This window comes from Terrapene carolina, unplaced genomic scaffold (assembly GCF_002925995.2).
Source record: "Terrapene carolina triunguis isolate 2854851 unplaced genomic scaffold, T_m_triunguis-2.0 Scaffold130, whole genome shotgun sequence".
Lineage (NCBI taxonomy): Eukaryota > Metazoa > Chordata > Testudines > Emydidae > Terrapene > Terrapene triunguis.
Window position 1 is genome coordinate 36,868,401 of NW_020664481.1, and position 13,243 is coordinate 36,881,643.

A 13,243-nucleotide genomic window follows, 5' to 3' on the forward strand; every position below is an offset into this window, starting at 1 on the left:
AGAGAGAAGAGTCACTCTTTAACATGTCCAAAGGACGTCTCACTATCTCCCATCTATGGGAAATGGAGCTCCCAGCTTTTCAATACTTTTCTATTCAAATCTGCATGCATAATTCTGAGACACCTACAATTTCTTCTGTCCCTCTCAACCTAGATATATACACACACAATCCTAAAATGCAGCCAATATCCTCTCCAACCAGAAGCATTTTCTGGATGAGGCACTGCACATACCAGTATTGCCCTCATACTCTAAAGGAAATCCTAGAACACAGACCTTTAGAAAGCTTTTCATATGAAGATGAAGAATCCTTACCCAGAAACCAGTTTCTCACAATTGTCACAGAAACAGAGTGGGTGGCACATTTTCTGTACAGTGTCTTTATCACTGTCACCTTGACTTAGTAATCGTTCCACTTCCTCCTGGTTACCTGAAGCAATATACTACAAAAAGCCAAGAGGAGAAAGAGTGAGGTATTGATGTGAAGAAGCTTAAAATAAAACCTACTTCATCCACTGAAGCACAAAACCAAAGCAACCGATTATGAATGAAGCACTAGAAGCACGGGTGCAAGGCTGGATAGGGCTGCTGCACATAATCCCCAATGAGTTTTCAGTATAAATAGCCCTTAGATCTGATCTTGGTTTGCTTTCCATAAAAAAAAAATTAAAATAAATTTCACATTGTTGTCTTCCAGACTCAGTTACAACAATGACCTCCCTCTGTTCAGACACATTATTACTAGCAGTCTCTAGCCATAGCTGTAAATATGTATAATTAGTAGCTTTGCTTTGTCTTTGCATAGGTGAAATTCTCTTTTTATAATTACACTATGAGATTGATTAACACAATATGTAGGAGATGGGAGGTGACAGCACTTTAGATTTTTTTTTCAGCAAAACTTCTTGGTTTGGGGCACCAAAGTCTCTAGAGACTAACAGCCATTGGCATTGCATCTCTGTTTTAATGGGCTATTGACTATTACAGCAGCACTATTCCAACTCCATTTGTTTCTGTGCTAGAATCTGTAAGAACACATTGCCAACTTGCAGAAGCTTTGGCACAGAACTGCAATGCCCTGATTACCCAAGCACCTCTTTATAGTCTAACATATGGCTTTCTTGGCTCTCCAAAGTACAAGCAGCATGGTAAAGTCATTACAAAGTGTGTGTTATAGTGTAGAAAACTGTATGTAAGATTATATATGTACAATGTTCTGCAATGCAGATTTTTCACCTTGAACAAGCAATCTATTGGGGTCGTGGACATCTGGGATAGCAAGTTCATTCTTTGCCTCAAGAACTTGTCACTAAACCTCTCAGATTCCTGAAAAGAAACAAGCCATGTCAACCAATATTCCCTATATTAGTAAAAAGAAAGTAGTTTTATCAAAAAAAATTTTAATATGCAATACATATATTTACCAGCTCTTAGCTTATATAACAGGTTAAAGCCTAAAAGTTTGATTGAATACTTAAAATTCTGTATCAATTACTTTGTACATTTGTACAAGAGCATTCCCTGTCACCTAACTGGATGTTAGTCCATAAAATAATCCCAGGTCACACCTTAGACATTTTAGTACTAAAACATCTGAGTTACATTAACAAAATAAAAATAAGTTTTTCTATAAGAAAAACCAAAGTAAAAGCAGCTTTTGAAGTGGCCAAGTTAGTGAGAGGTGTGCTTCATATAAAACACAGACTAAAGGGGGTGTGCCAAAGAGCAAGATGGACAGTCACAAAACTACTGACTAAAAACAGGCCCGGGGCAGATACTGTCTGCTGCCAGCCATGTAGCAGCGTCAAGCTGAAGCCCCAGAATCAGAAAGCCCCTCAGAATCATGCTGGATTCGACTGAAGGCTTCTCTACCTAACATGGACACAAAATCTGCAAAGTTAGTGCCGGTGTTAATAGTTGAGAAGAAATGGATTTGACCCATTCTTCAGCACTTGAGATTAAATCTCAAAATAACAATTACTGTATTTGCATGTAACAAATACTAAGCCAGTGCCCTCTGTGCGAAAGTAATAAGGCAGCATATCAAACTGAAGCATTAGAAAAATCAATTCAGAGCAAATGAACACAAGATCACTCAGGTTTCCTGGTGATACTGGAATGTGGAGTCCAGCAGCTTTTCTGGAAACTTGGATCCCTGAGGTTTTCATGTTAAGATCACAGTAGGTGATCTTATGGAGAAAGCCTCTCAAAACCATTTATAAAGCCACCATCACCACTAGAACTACTAGAAACAGAAATCTGTTCTGGTGCTTCTAGATAATTTGGCTATAATTAGGGTTTCTTTCAATAGTTAAACATGTTTGATATAGAGAAATTTTAGGATGAAAACTTGCAAAGGATTATGAGTGTATGTGATATTGTACTATTTTTCATAAGCCTCACATGACCTGTGCTCTCCTTACAGCAATTTTATTAGTCACTAAATTTACACAGTTGTAAGATCAATAAAAGGAACTCAATTTGCTTGCACGTACATGAGCTGTTCTCTCCCAAAGTGTGTACAATCTTTAACATTGCTTGTTTTCTTCTTTGAATTTTCCACACAAAATTTTAAAGCACTAACTATTCTAAGAACTTGTTTGGTTTTGATCACTAGTAGCCCCTGTATTTCGTTATGCATGCTAAACCATGGAATAGTTTTTAAACTATGCATATGACTGACCTACAATGGAAAACTCAATACAGAGATTTAAAAACTCAATACTGTGATGTGAGACTAGAGAACATGTATATCCTCTAAATTGGTTTGGTTTGGGTTTTAGTTACACACAAAAAAGATAGCAGGACAGACACCAACATTTTCAAACCTGGGTGCCTAGCCTTCTGGTACCTAAATAGGTAGGCAGGTTTTTCAGAGGTTTTGGTGAAGTAGCACCTGCTGCTCCCACTGGATGAGTTGACAGGTAGGTGTCAAAATGTGGATTTTAGTGCCTAATCAGAGGCACCCAGGTTTGAAAATGTTGGCTTGAGTGTGTAGTGCAATTGGTCAGAGATTGTAATTACTTGCAGTATTAAACTATCTATGGAATTAATGAACTCCAGAAATCCCAGGCAAGTAGTTCAGCACTATTTCCCCCTCCCCCAAATGATGGCAATCCTCATGCTCCAGAGCACAAGCTTGTATGAAATATCAGGAAAGATTTTGCCCTGTTATATAATTGGCACATATTCCCACATGGGAATAAAGAGAAATAATGAATGGGTAACCTTCTGAAGCATTGTGTATTGACCATTTCTACAAGCAAGATAATTAATTGAAAGGATAAATTGCATGTTCTGGTTTAGCTACTATGTTCTACACTTCAGTGAGTGAGAATGAGGGTTTCATTTGTTTGAAAGTAGAGCATGGTCCCCTGGATGGATTGTTTTGGTTAGAATACTCTGATAATTACCAAAAACATTGCTTGTGTTGCAGTAGGACAAGATAGATTGCATTCCCAGAACTTTTAAGCACATATCATCCCTTATCTACAGGACAAAAGAGATAGTGAAATATATTAGAACCTGCCTTCAATCCCCTGCCAAAATCCTCAGACAATAACTGAGTCCAGAACAGTAAATACCTCCATTTCCATCAGTGCTGATGTGGGTCACTAGTTAGAGGGTATTTTATTATAATGAACAACACTTTAGACCTGAGGATGTGCAGAACTCTTGGATGGTTGAGGATATGTACTGCCCATGTATTTCAGTGTAAAAGTCTTCTCTTCCCACCCCCACCCCCCGCCCCAAAAAGGGGCAGGTGTTGGGTTTCAGAATCTCTGAACTAGAACTTGTTGCTACATTCTGGCCCATTAAATGAAAGCCCTTTGTTACTGCCCCCTGCCGCTGGGGCATAATAGTTATGAAGCCCCACTATCCACAAGCACAAATTCAAAGAGGGGCCTTCATAACTCACATGCTCCTCCAATCCCTACCCATTTTACCACCCACACAATAGGTCCATCCAGCTACAGGCTCTTTTCAACTCCTCTCCCAGCTGGGCCTCAATCTCTTCTAGTTTTCTCCATTGTGCCTTTTGTCTTTTCCTCATTTGCTTTTTCAAAGCGCTAAGAGACATATGCTGCCAACAGGCCAGTCCTGCTGCCTGCTATTGCCTTAGATAGGCTGATTCTTCCCTATGTGTTTTGCCCACAGTTGGGTGCTCTAGGGACTGGTGGAGGGAAGGGCTAAGAAGGAGCAGGCTGACTGCTAGCAGCTCCTTCAGAAGCTATCTGTCCCCGCTGCAAGCAGCATCAGGAGTTGTCACAGCAGACCTGGAGATTCATCATCTTTCCTTACCATTTAACTCCTGTTTCCCCCACCAGTACTGGATACCTTGGAATGGAGTGAAGGATTCAGCAGGATCCTATGGCAAGCAAAGAGCCTGAAACTTGGCCTAGTGACTAGTGCCCCAGCCAGGAAACTGAAGACCAACTGATTTATTCTTTGCCGGGCCAGAACTAAATAGGAGATTAGGGATCAACACACTCAAATGTTTTCAGTTGCTGAGGGCTGGTGAGACTGGCAGAGACTACACTACTACCTTGAGTTTTTACCCCTTTTTTCTATATACACTGCCCTCCTCCCACCCCACCCTTCCCCCTTCACTCAGGGAATTTTGCTCTTTCCTGTTCAGTAGCTGCTGGGTGACTTGTACTAGTTCCTGGCTCTACTCCTCACCGCACATGGCTCACAGTGCACTGTATAGAAGCAGTGCCTGTTCTCAGATCCCTTTTTATTGGGGGTAATCCAGAAGATTCAGACTGGCCCAGCACCCAACAGAGAAGGGGAGTTTTGGTGAATGGTGGCCCCAATTTCATTCTGCCACCCCAGGTAGGTCCTGTCCTTTTCAGGCTTCCCTTCTTTCTTAGAATAAACGTTATTGCTGACACCCCAAGCCCCAGTGCTGCAGCTGCTAAAGGAGCACTATATGATTCTCTGGTTTACACATCCCTAGGAATGGCACTAATTAAGGGGCCCCAATGGAGTCACAGCTTTCAATCCCTGATGTTGACAGTGGGAGGAAGAGGGCTCCTGCTGCAGGCTTCCCACACAGACACCGAAGGTGAGGGGAAAGAGAAAATGGTGGCAGGGGGCAGAGAAGAATGAGATTCCCTAGATGCCTGAAGCTGTTCTTGTTGCTCCCTGGTGTTGCAGGCTTTCCTTAGAAGTCAACCAGCTAGGTAACAATGGAAATGGAAGTTGGATGTAGGAAGGAAGCCCAGAGGGAGAGAGGAAAACTAGGAACCACCAGCACATTCAGTCTGCACTGTCCTCAGTCATTTGAAAGGCTTATGTACCCTGCAGGCTGGAATCACTACTCTGCATATACTATGGCTTCAGATTTCAAATGCAACAAGTTGGTACCAGGGAGATACTCTGAGGCACTGCTCAGGTCTCTGGTTCTCCTATTTGGAACTCTGGAAGAATCAATTGGTGTTCATTCTCAAAACAGACATCTAAGACTGGCAGCAAGGTCAGAAAATTGGAACAACCTTTAATATATAGTGAGATCTCCTGTTATGTAAAGAATTGCTCTATTCAGTTATGTGAAGACAGATGGGACCAGACTTAGAGGAAGGCAATTTTTATTCTTTTTCTGGTCCCTTCTTTTTAAATGAGCAACTTGTTTTATATAAAACTAATGGTGTCTTTTGAAAAAGACCACAATCCACCAAATACAGTTTTTTACTGGCATCCTCAATGTTAGTTCATGCACTGCTTTACAAAGGGAATTTAAAAATGTAAATATTTCTGGACTGAGAGTCAGCTGGAACTATTGCTATTCATATATTACTGAGAATTACAAGAATTTTGAGATAGCTGCACGATGGCTGAAATTAAAAAGGAAAAATTGCAAACTTTGTTTTTAACATTAACACTTTATTATGTTTTCTTAACAGGATTCAATATAGCAATATAACAAGAGATACTAAATACAAAAGGTCATGTTCTTTTCTAAATGTTCAATAGTTCAGAGTGCCATAGATTTGTGGAAAGATCACCACAGAAAAGCAAAATAGCATATTACCATAAAAGTATTTCTTTAAATAAAATTTTGAAGTTACTCTAAGAGGTTTTGCTTTGTTAAGATTGTGCCCTGGAATTGTCCCACCCCAAACCCTGTACATTGAGCCAATCAATCAAGCCGGCCACAGTAATCCAGATTCCAGTGCTATGCAGTTGACAGATAATTCAAACAAGTCTCAGTCTCTGTGGTCCCATGTTCACATCCTTTGGTTTCCAGGTCACACCGGGAACACCTATTTTTGCAAGAGCAGAAACTCTAGAGTGTTTTCAGAGCTTAACAACCAAAACAGATTACAAAACAGAGTAAACAGACTACAGTACACTTTTTAACAGCTACTGAGAAGGACTTTGTTTAAAAAAAAACAACCCTAGGTAGGTGTCTTTTTAGACTCTCCTCATTTGGCACAAGAAACAAGTGTGATCTAAATTCAGGACCTAGTCTGTTTTCCACATGTAAGAGGCTGGCTCCCTACCCTAAATAAACCACAGGGGCTCTCCTTTGACCATGGCAGCTTTTAAAGTCACATCAGCACTCTCTCTTGATTGGCCTGCAGGGACCTGAGCTGATTGACAGAAGGCACGCTCACCCACCATGAAATTAATTCACTGCATCTGCAGCATTTCTGACCCCTGCTAGGTTAGAGACCCAAGAGCAAACCTGGGCTTCAAACTCTGCTGTCCAGCATCACAGAGCTTTGTGTTACCACTGGGCTATCATGCTGGTGCCACAAAGTTCATTATTTGCATTGCATAAATCATTTGTTAATGTCATCAGCTTCACAAGAGGGAAATCCAAAGCTGGTGCCCACTATTTGGAAAGTATAAATGGAATACATTTAGAAGCTGCACTATGTGGTCAAGGCTCGCTGAATAATTCTGTTTTGATCTATAGTGCAACCTTTTTTCCCCCCCGCTCCCAGGGCCGGCTCTGGCTTTTTTGCTGCCCCAGGCAAAAAAGCGTCCGGGCCCCGCCCTCCCCCACGAGGGCGCCGGGGGGGAGGGCGGCCGGAGCCCTGGGAGGAGGGCAGTGAGCCCCGGTGGGGGCTCCGCTCTCCCCCCCGGTGGCCAGAGCGCCGGGGGCAGGGTGGCGAGCCCCAGCCGGGGCTCCGATCTCCCCCCGGCGGCCAGAGCGCAGGGCGGCGAGCCCCGGCCGGGGGGAGGGCGCCGGGGGGGAGGGCGGCGAGCCCGGCCGGGGCCCCGCTCTCCCCGGCGGCCGGAGCACCGCACCGCCCCCCATCCAGGTGCCGCCCCAAGCACAAGCTTGGTGGGCTGGTGTCGGCCCTGCCCACTCCCACTGCTACTATGTAGGTTTTAGCCAGCATTTTTAAAATAAACAAAGAAAAAGGCTGCACAGCATTCTAAGAGAAAGCATGGCACTGAGCTCTGTAAGACTGTATTGAGATTAAAACCATGCTGCTATCTAATAAGACAACTGATCTAGAAAAAAAAAAAGGTTCTAGCATTTTTTAAAAAGCTACTAAAACCATTATCAGAGGGGTAGCCGTGTTAGTCTGGATCTATAAAAGCAGCAAAGAGTCCCGTGGCACCTTATAGACTAACAGATGTATTGGAGCATGAGCTTTTGTGGGTGAATACCCACTTCATCGGATGCAAACCATTATGCGATACTACCATTTTAACGTGTTTCCTTAGTAAATATTTTAAAAATACAGTTTTAAAGATCAGGTTTTGTATAGTGTTGTTGTACAACCAGCCACAGCAGTTCATTATGACATATAGCCTGAAGCATACAACATCTTGCTAAGTACTGTGCAATGTGTATGTGTGATATTTTCACCCAAGGTATTCCACTTTGACAGATAACCGTTTGCCTTTAGTTAAATTTGATTATTCAGTACACATTCCTTTTCATATCTAACTGTTGCCAGTTACAGAATGCCATTAATTTTCTAGCCCCAAAACTCTAGATAATAATGCTTCAACAGAAACAGATAGAATGGAAGATCAATTGTTAATTCATCCTCAGACTACTGAAAGCCTTTGATCCACATAACAGGCTAGAGTAAGAATTTGGAATTAGATGGCACCTTTAACATGCTATGTGTCCCAACTTGCTTTATAAGCAATTAGGGGATGGTAAGGTAGTCCAGTGATTTGTCAAGTAAAGCAGCAGATGTTATGTGCTCACCAGTGAAACTCACATTTCCCCCACCCACACTTGAGAAAGATCATTAGCTAGGACACCAGCTCACTACTCTTTTCAAGGAAGTGAGGTGGGATCTTTTGCCTCCCTCCTGGCTGTGCAGGTAGAAGATGGAGACCCTGGGTTTGAGATTTCCCCCCAAAGGATAGAACCTCGCTCTCCTAAGTAGCCTGTTGTTGGATCACCATTAAGTGTATGAGGAAAGAGAAGGAAAATACCTACCTCTAAAAAGGTATTAGAAGGAGCAGTTAATACTTGTAAGGTGCTAAATATGGTCATAAAATTATCTTACTGTTGGTCTGTCGGAGAGGTTTCCTTGTCGGATATATTCTATAGCAGCCTCAACAGAGGTCAGGCAGTATCCCAGTTCATCCTTTGCTGAACTGCAAAACCTGAAGTTTTTGATGTAACTCAAATTTGCCATCCTAAAAGTAAAGATAAAACACTTATCCTTAAGGATTCATGAAGGTGTGGGGGAGAGGGGCTTTTTTTAATATTGCTACTCAGTCTACTCAGAGGGGAGAGAAGTTGATGGAACTAGAAGCCAATTCACATTCTCTTATCACAAGGAGCTAGCAGCTATATTTACAGACCCCTGAGCTTGTTGAGAGCCCTAGGAAGGAAAAAAGTTTTGTGTTATTTTAGTATTTGTTTGAAACTGAGATAATGGAAGAGGCTGAACTAATTGTCCAGCAAGGGGAGATAAGCGCTTACATATAAAATGCCCTTAAACTGCTGGATGAAAGAATGAAGAGTTATGCAAAATATGGATACATTTAGCACTCAGTATGGACACACTTTCCAGGATTATGAGGTGGTGCTAAATTCTATAGTACTTGAAAACGTAAGCACTTCATTCATTTTAGATGCCTTTTTACAAAGAAAAAAAAAAAGTCTGTTAAAAGCCACATCCAGGATTGCAATGCTAATGCAACTGTTACATTGCAAGTACATCTAAATGTACAATTCATACTATTAATCTCTAACCCAGTATCCATAAAGGTATGTTAGATATTAGCAGTAAATAGTTAAGTTAATTTCAGCAACATTCTAGTTACATTATCCCTTTGGATATTGATTAATCTCCAGGTGTTCCAAGCCTTTGAATGTCAAGTTCCCCAGGAACCAAGCTGAGAATTGAGGATTGGTTCCTGGCTGCTTTGAGACAGATTAAGTCAGGAATTTTGGTATGAAATAGGTCCAAAGATGAAGATGGGTCACATCAAGAAGTCCGGAAGGGGCAAAAAACCAAGCAACATTTGATGTGTGATGGACGAGCTATAAAAAAGGGGAGGGAAATGGAAGCAAGGTTTACAGCTCTTTCCCGAGGGACTGGAGACAAGCAAGTTCCTTTTTATTGCTGAAGGTAAAGATCCCTTCAAATCTATTTGAGAAATTGTTATAAAAACTATATAATAAACAAAAAACAAACAGCAAGCCTGTCCTTGTAGAGCTAGCTGTTTCTAGAAGCATCTATATTTATTTATGCAGCAACATTATGTACAAAGTTACAGATATGTTTGTACAGTAAAAAGAAACAGTTACATACCAGTTAGGAATCTCTGTTTTTACAAGCAGATACAGTAACACAGAGAGAAGGTCATCTGCACACATGGTCTCCATGTTAACTGAAGGAAATAAAAGGGTTTGTAATAGGAAAAACTTTAACATAAGCCACAATAGGCCAAAGGTAAGAGCCAGGACTGAACGCGGATTTTAATATTTAAGCTTTTTTAAACTCATTTCAGATAGAAAGGTTACTTATTCAGTATTTTCTACTGATACCCCCAACAGGACCCAGACCCACCCAACAGACCATGCACCTTCTAGGTGACCCATGTAGGCCAGCCTATTCAAGAAGTGTCAGCCTATGGTAGAGTGCAAAAAAATACTCTGGAGTCACCTCTGTCAAACTCTTCCCTCAAGAAGTAAAGGAGTTACTATGACTCTAGGATCTGAATAATTACTCTCCCCAAAACCATGCACAGCCCTACAATGGACAGCCTCAGAGCCAATGAGCCTTCCTTTAAAATAGTCAAATAATAAATATCTTTGTGATGGGGAGGAGAGGCATGGACTGTGGAGAGCTACTGCCTCCTGTTCACTTGACGGGGAGTTTTGTACTTCAGCCCCATTAAACAGTTTGGTGGGACTATACCAACACTCAATATCTGGCTTCAAGAGGGTCATGTTTCATTAGAGGGAACTTAATTTTACATCTTCAATGGATTAACAAAAGGCATCATGCAATAACGGGAATAAACATTTATCTTCCATGATTACTGTTCCACAGTTTTATTCTATTTTTAAGTTTTGTAAAAGAAATCTCAATCAACTTAACATCCTTTGGGAGTCAGTGTATTTACAAGATTATGGTGGACTGTAAGGCAGATGTCAGAGTGCTGTAGCAACTCAACAGCGCTACAATGAATCACTCAACTCCTTGAAGAAAAATATTCCTCTGCAGCAGAAAGAAATCAACATTAGGCTTTTTCTCTGCTGAGGTATCAATGCAAGTCAAGTGTTTTCCCGCCACAGGATGTTTATGCCCAAGGTAAGTATACTACTTCAAGGGTCTGTTTTGCCCAGTGTGACCAGATAGCAAGTGTGAAAAAAAATCGGGATAGGGAGTAATAGGCGTCTATACAAGACAAAGCCCCAAATATCAGGACTGTCCCTATAAAATCGGGACATCTGATCACCCTAGTTTTGCCTGTTGTACTTAATATTCTGCAAGCCAGACCCTTAGTATTCTATTTGAACATGAATTCTTCCATATATAAAATATTAGAGACTATATATACAGAGAGCACAAATAAAGTTAGAGAGTGTATGTAAAGTGCTTTCAAGATGAAGAGTGCCACATATTAAAATTAATTACCAGTTCATTGCTTTGAATACCAACCTCTTTGGCTAGGAGACTGCATAATAATTTGCACCACTTTTCGAAGACAGATCAGCTTCTGTTGTGGGGAGGTGCATTTATTCAGCTGACCCAATTCTCGCTTCGCACGTGGAATATTAAAGCTATAAAATATTTTTGAAAGATAAAAGCCTTAGTATACAATCCAGATTTATGAGATGTACTAATTAAGTATGCTTGTGCAATTGTTCAAATTTCAGGCAATACCATGAATTAAAGCCCAAGAGGCAGAGCACACTTCTGCACACCCATGGAATCAGGGAGACTTGCATTTGAACAAAAGGTGGAACTTGTTGTTCCAAATGTTGTTGAGCACATAAGCGCCAACTCCAGGGCTGGAGCACCCACAGGAAAAAAAAATAAAAAAATAAAAAATAAAAAAAAATGGTGGGTACTCAGCACCCTCCAGCAGCCCCCCGATCAGCTCCCACCACACCTCCCACCCGCCAACAGCCCCGCCAATCAGTGCCTCCCCCTCCCCCCAGCCCCTTCCACCCACTGGCAGCCCTGCCCATCACTGCCTCTGGGTGATCAGCTGTTCAGTGGCGTGCAGGTGCTGGGGAGGGAGGGAGGCAGAGAGGGAGGGAAGGAGGAAGGAAGGAGCGAGGGTGGGGAGTGCTCAGGGGTGGAACAGAGATCGAGCACCCCCGGCACATTAGAAAGTCAGCACCTCTGAAAGCAAAATAAAAAAAAAAGGAGAGAAGTTTTAAGATACTGGAGGCAATGAGGAATTAAGACCACATCAATGGGGCAGCTAACCCAAGCTGGTGCCCTCAAACCCTTTACTTTTCTATCTTTTGGAGAAGTGAGAACATCGCAGGGGCTAGTGCAGAAAGAAATGGACTTCCCTCCCCTGGAGTAGTAAGCAGACTTCGGGGAAGAGCTGCTTTTTGGCTGACCTGAGACCTACTTAACTTTAATACATTCCGGATGAAGAGTCATTTAGAAGTCCCTCATCATGCAACTCTCACCTGAATTCAGGCTTAACTCCAATATCTTTTTGCTGGAGATCTTGGAGGCTTCTTGTAATTTTGTTAAAGGCTGCATCCTAAGTGGTGAATAAAACAAATATTTTTAGAAGCTGTACAAACGTTTGTTCATCAGTCTTGCATAGATTAATTAAAAAAAAAAAGCTTACCTCACTTGCCTCAATAGTTCCCACATATTTAAAGATCAGATCATAAATATCATGATGTACATACATCTGGGGAACAAACACCACAGTTTAGGAAGGAAAAGGAAAGAAGAGATAAAAATAACCCACTGATGTTTTTGCCCAGCCTCAGACTTACTTCAACTGCTTGTTTCATCAGATTCATCTGAGGTTCCTGCTTTGCAAGCATCCTCTAAAAGATATGGGAATTTATGCACTGAGTTAAATACATTGTCTAAGCAATAGGCAGCTATTTTCACAGTACAGATTTACTGAAGTAGTGCTTACCAAGTGAGAATCCCTCAATAAATGCTGGAGGCATTTGGTGTAAAGTGCATTAACAGAATCCTGAAAAATCAAGACATGATATTTTAAAAAGTCACTATGTTATTTAAATATGAGCAATGCAATGCTAGAACTCAGACAAATCCTGATTATCTAAGCCAGGCAAGTAGTCCCATTCAATTAGTAAGACGTACTGAAGTGCAGAGACAAGCAGGATTTGATTTTTTTTTTTTTAATTACAAAAAAAACAAAAACAAAATGCAAACCACCATAATCCTTTATGACTAAATACCCCACATTTTCACAATTCTATTTACAAAATATTTTGTGACATGAAAAGCTTTAATAAAATAAATTCAAATAGTGAATTACCTAGGTACAAACATTAGGTCAAAATTCTAGGTTATCAAAGGTTAAAAGTGAGATACTGACTATGTAATGTCGTAGACTTTTTCTTTCATGTTCTTTAAAAGTCCTATGGAAAGATGCAACGTGTTTGTCAAATCTTTCAGAATGTCTTCCCAAAAATTCTCTCACATCCTCAATGTTTTTCAGGGAATAAGAATTTGATGGGGTTTTAAATTCTTCTGTAATGAAAGTTAGGAGTTAGTGCACCACAAAGCATCCGGGTTCTTTTTCCATCTATATTGCAGAATCTGCTCCCATTTATCTAGGCAACTTAACC

General features: G+C 41.1%; 1 protein-coding gene across 3 annotated transcripts in view; it reads right to left on the bottom strand.

Moving 5' to 3' along the window:
- ANKRD27 (ankyrin repeat domain 27) overlaps window positions 1–13,243 on the bottom strand; it is an 88,803-nt gene that overhangs the window by 51,948 nt on the left and 23,612 nt on the right. For all 3 annotated transcript variants that reach the window (XM_029911794.1, XM_026652690.2, XM_026652689.2), the window contains exons 5-14: window positions 12,991–13,145; window positions 12,562–12,621; window positions 12,413–12,466; window positions 12,259–12,324; window positions 12,092–12,168; window positions 11,103–11,224; window positions 9,747–9,825; window positions 8,490–8,622; window positions 1,237–1,326; window positions 316–443 (exon numbers count right to left, since the gene is read on the bottom strand). In XM_029911794.1, the coding sequence (XP_029767654.1) occupies window positions 316–443; window positions 1,237–1,326; window positions 8,490–8,622; window positions 9,747–9,825; window positions 11,103–11,224; window positions 12,092–12,168; window positions 12,259–12,324; window positions 12,413–12,466; window positions 12,562–12,621; window positions 12,991–13,145 (964 nt within the window). The remainder of the gene's footprint in view (window positions 1–315; window positions 444–1,236; window positions 1,327–8,489; window positions 8,623–9,746; window positions 9,826–11,102; window positions 11,225–12,091; window positions 12,169–12,258; window positions 12,325–12,412; window positions 12,467–12,561; window positions 12,622–12,990; window positions 13,146–13,243) is intronic.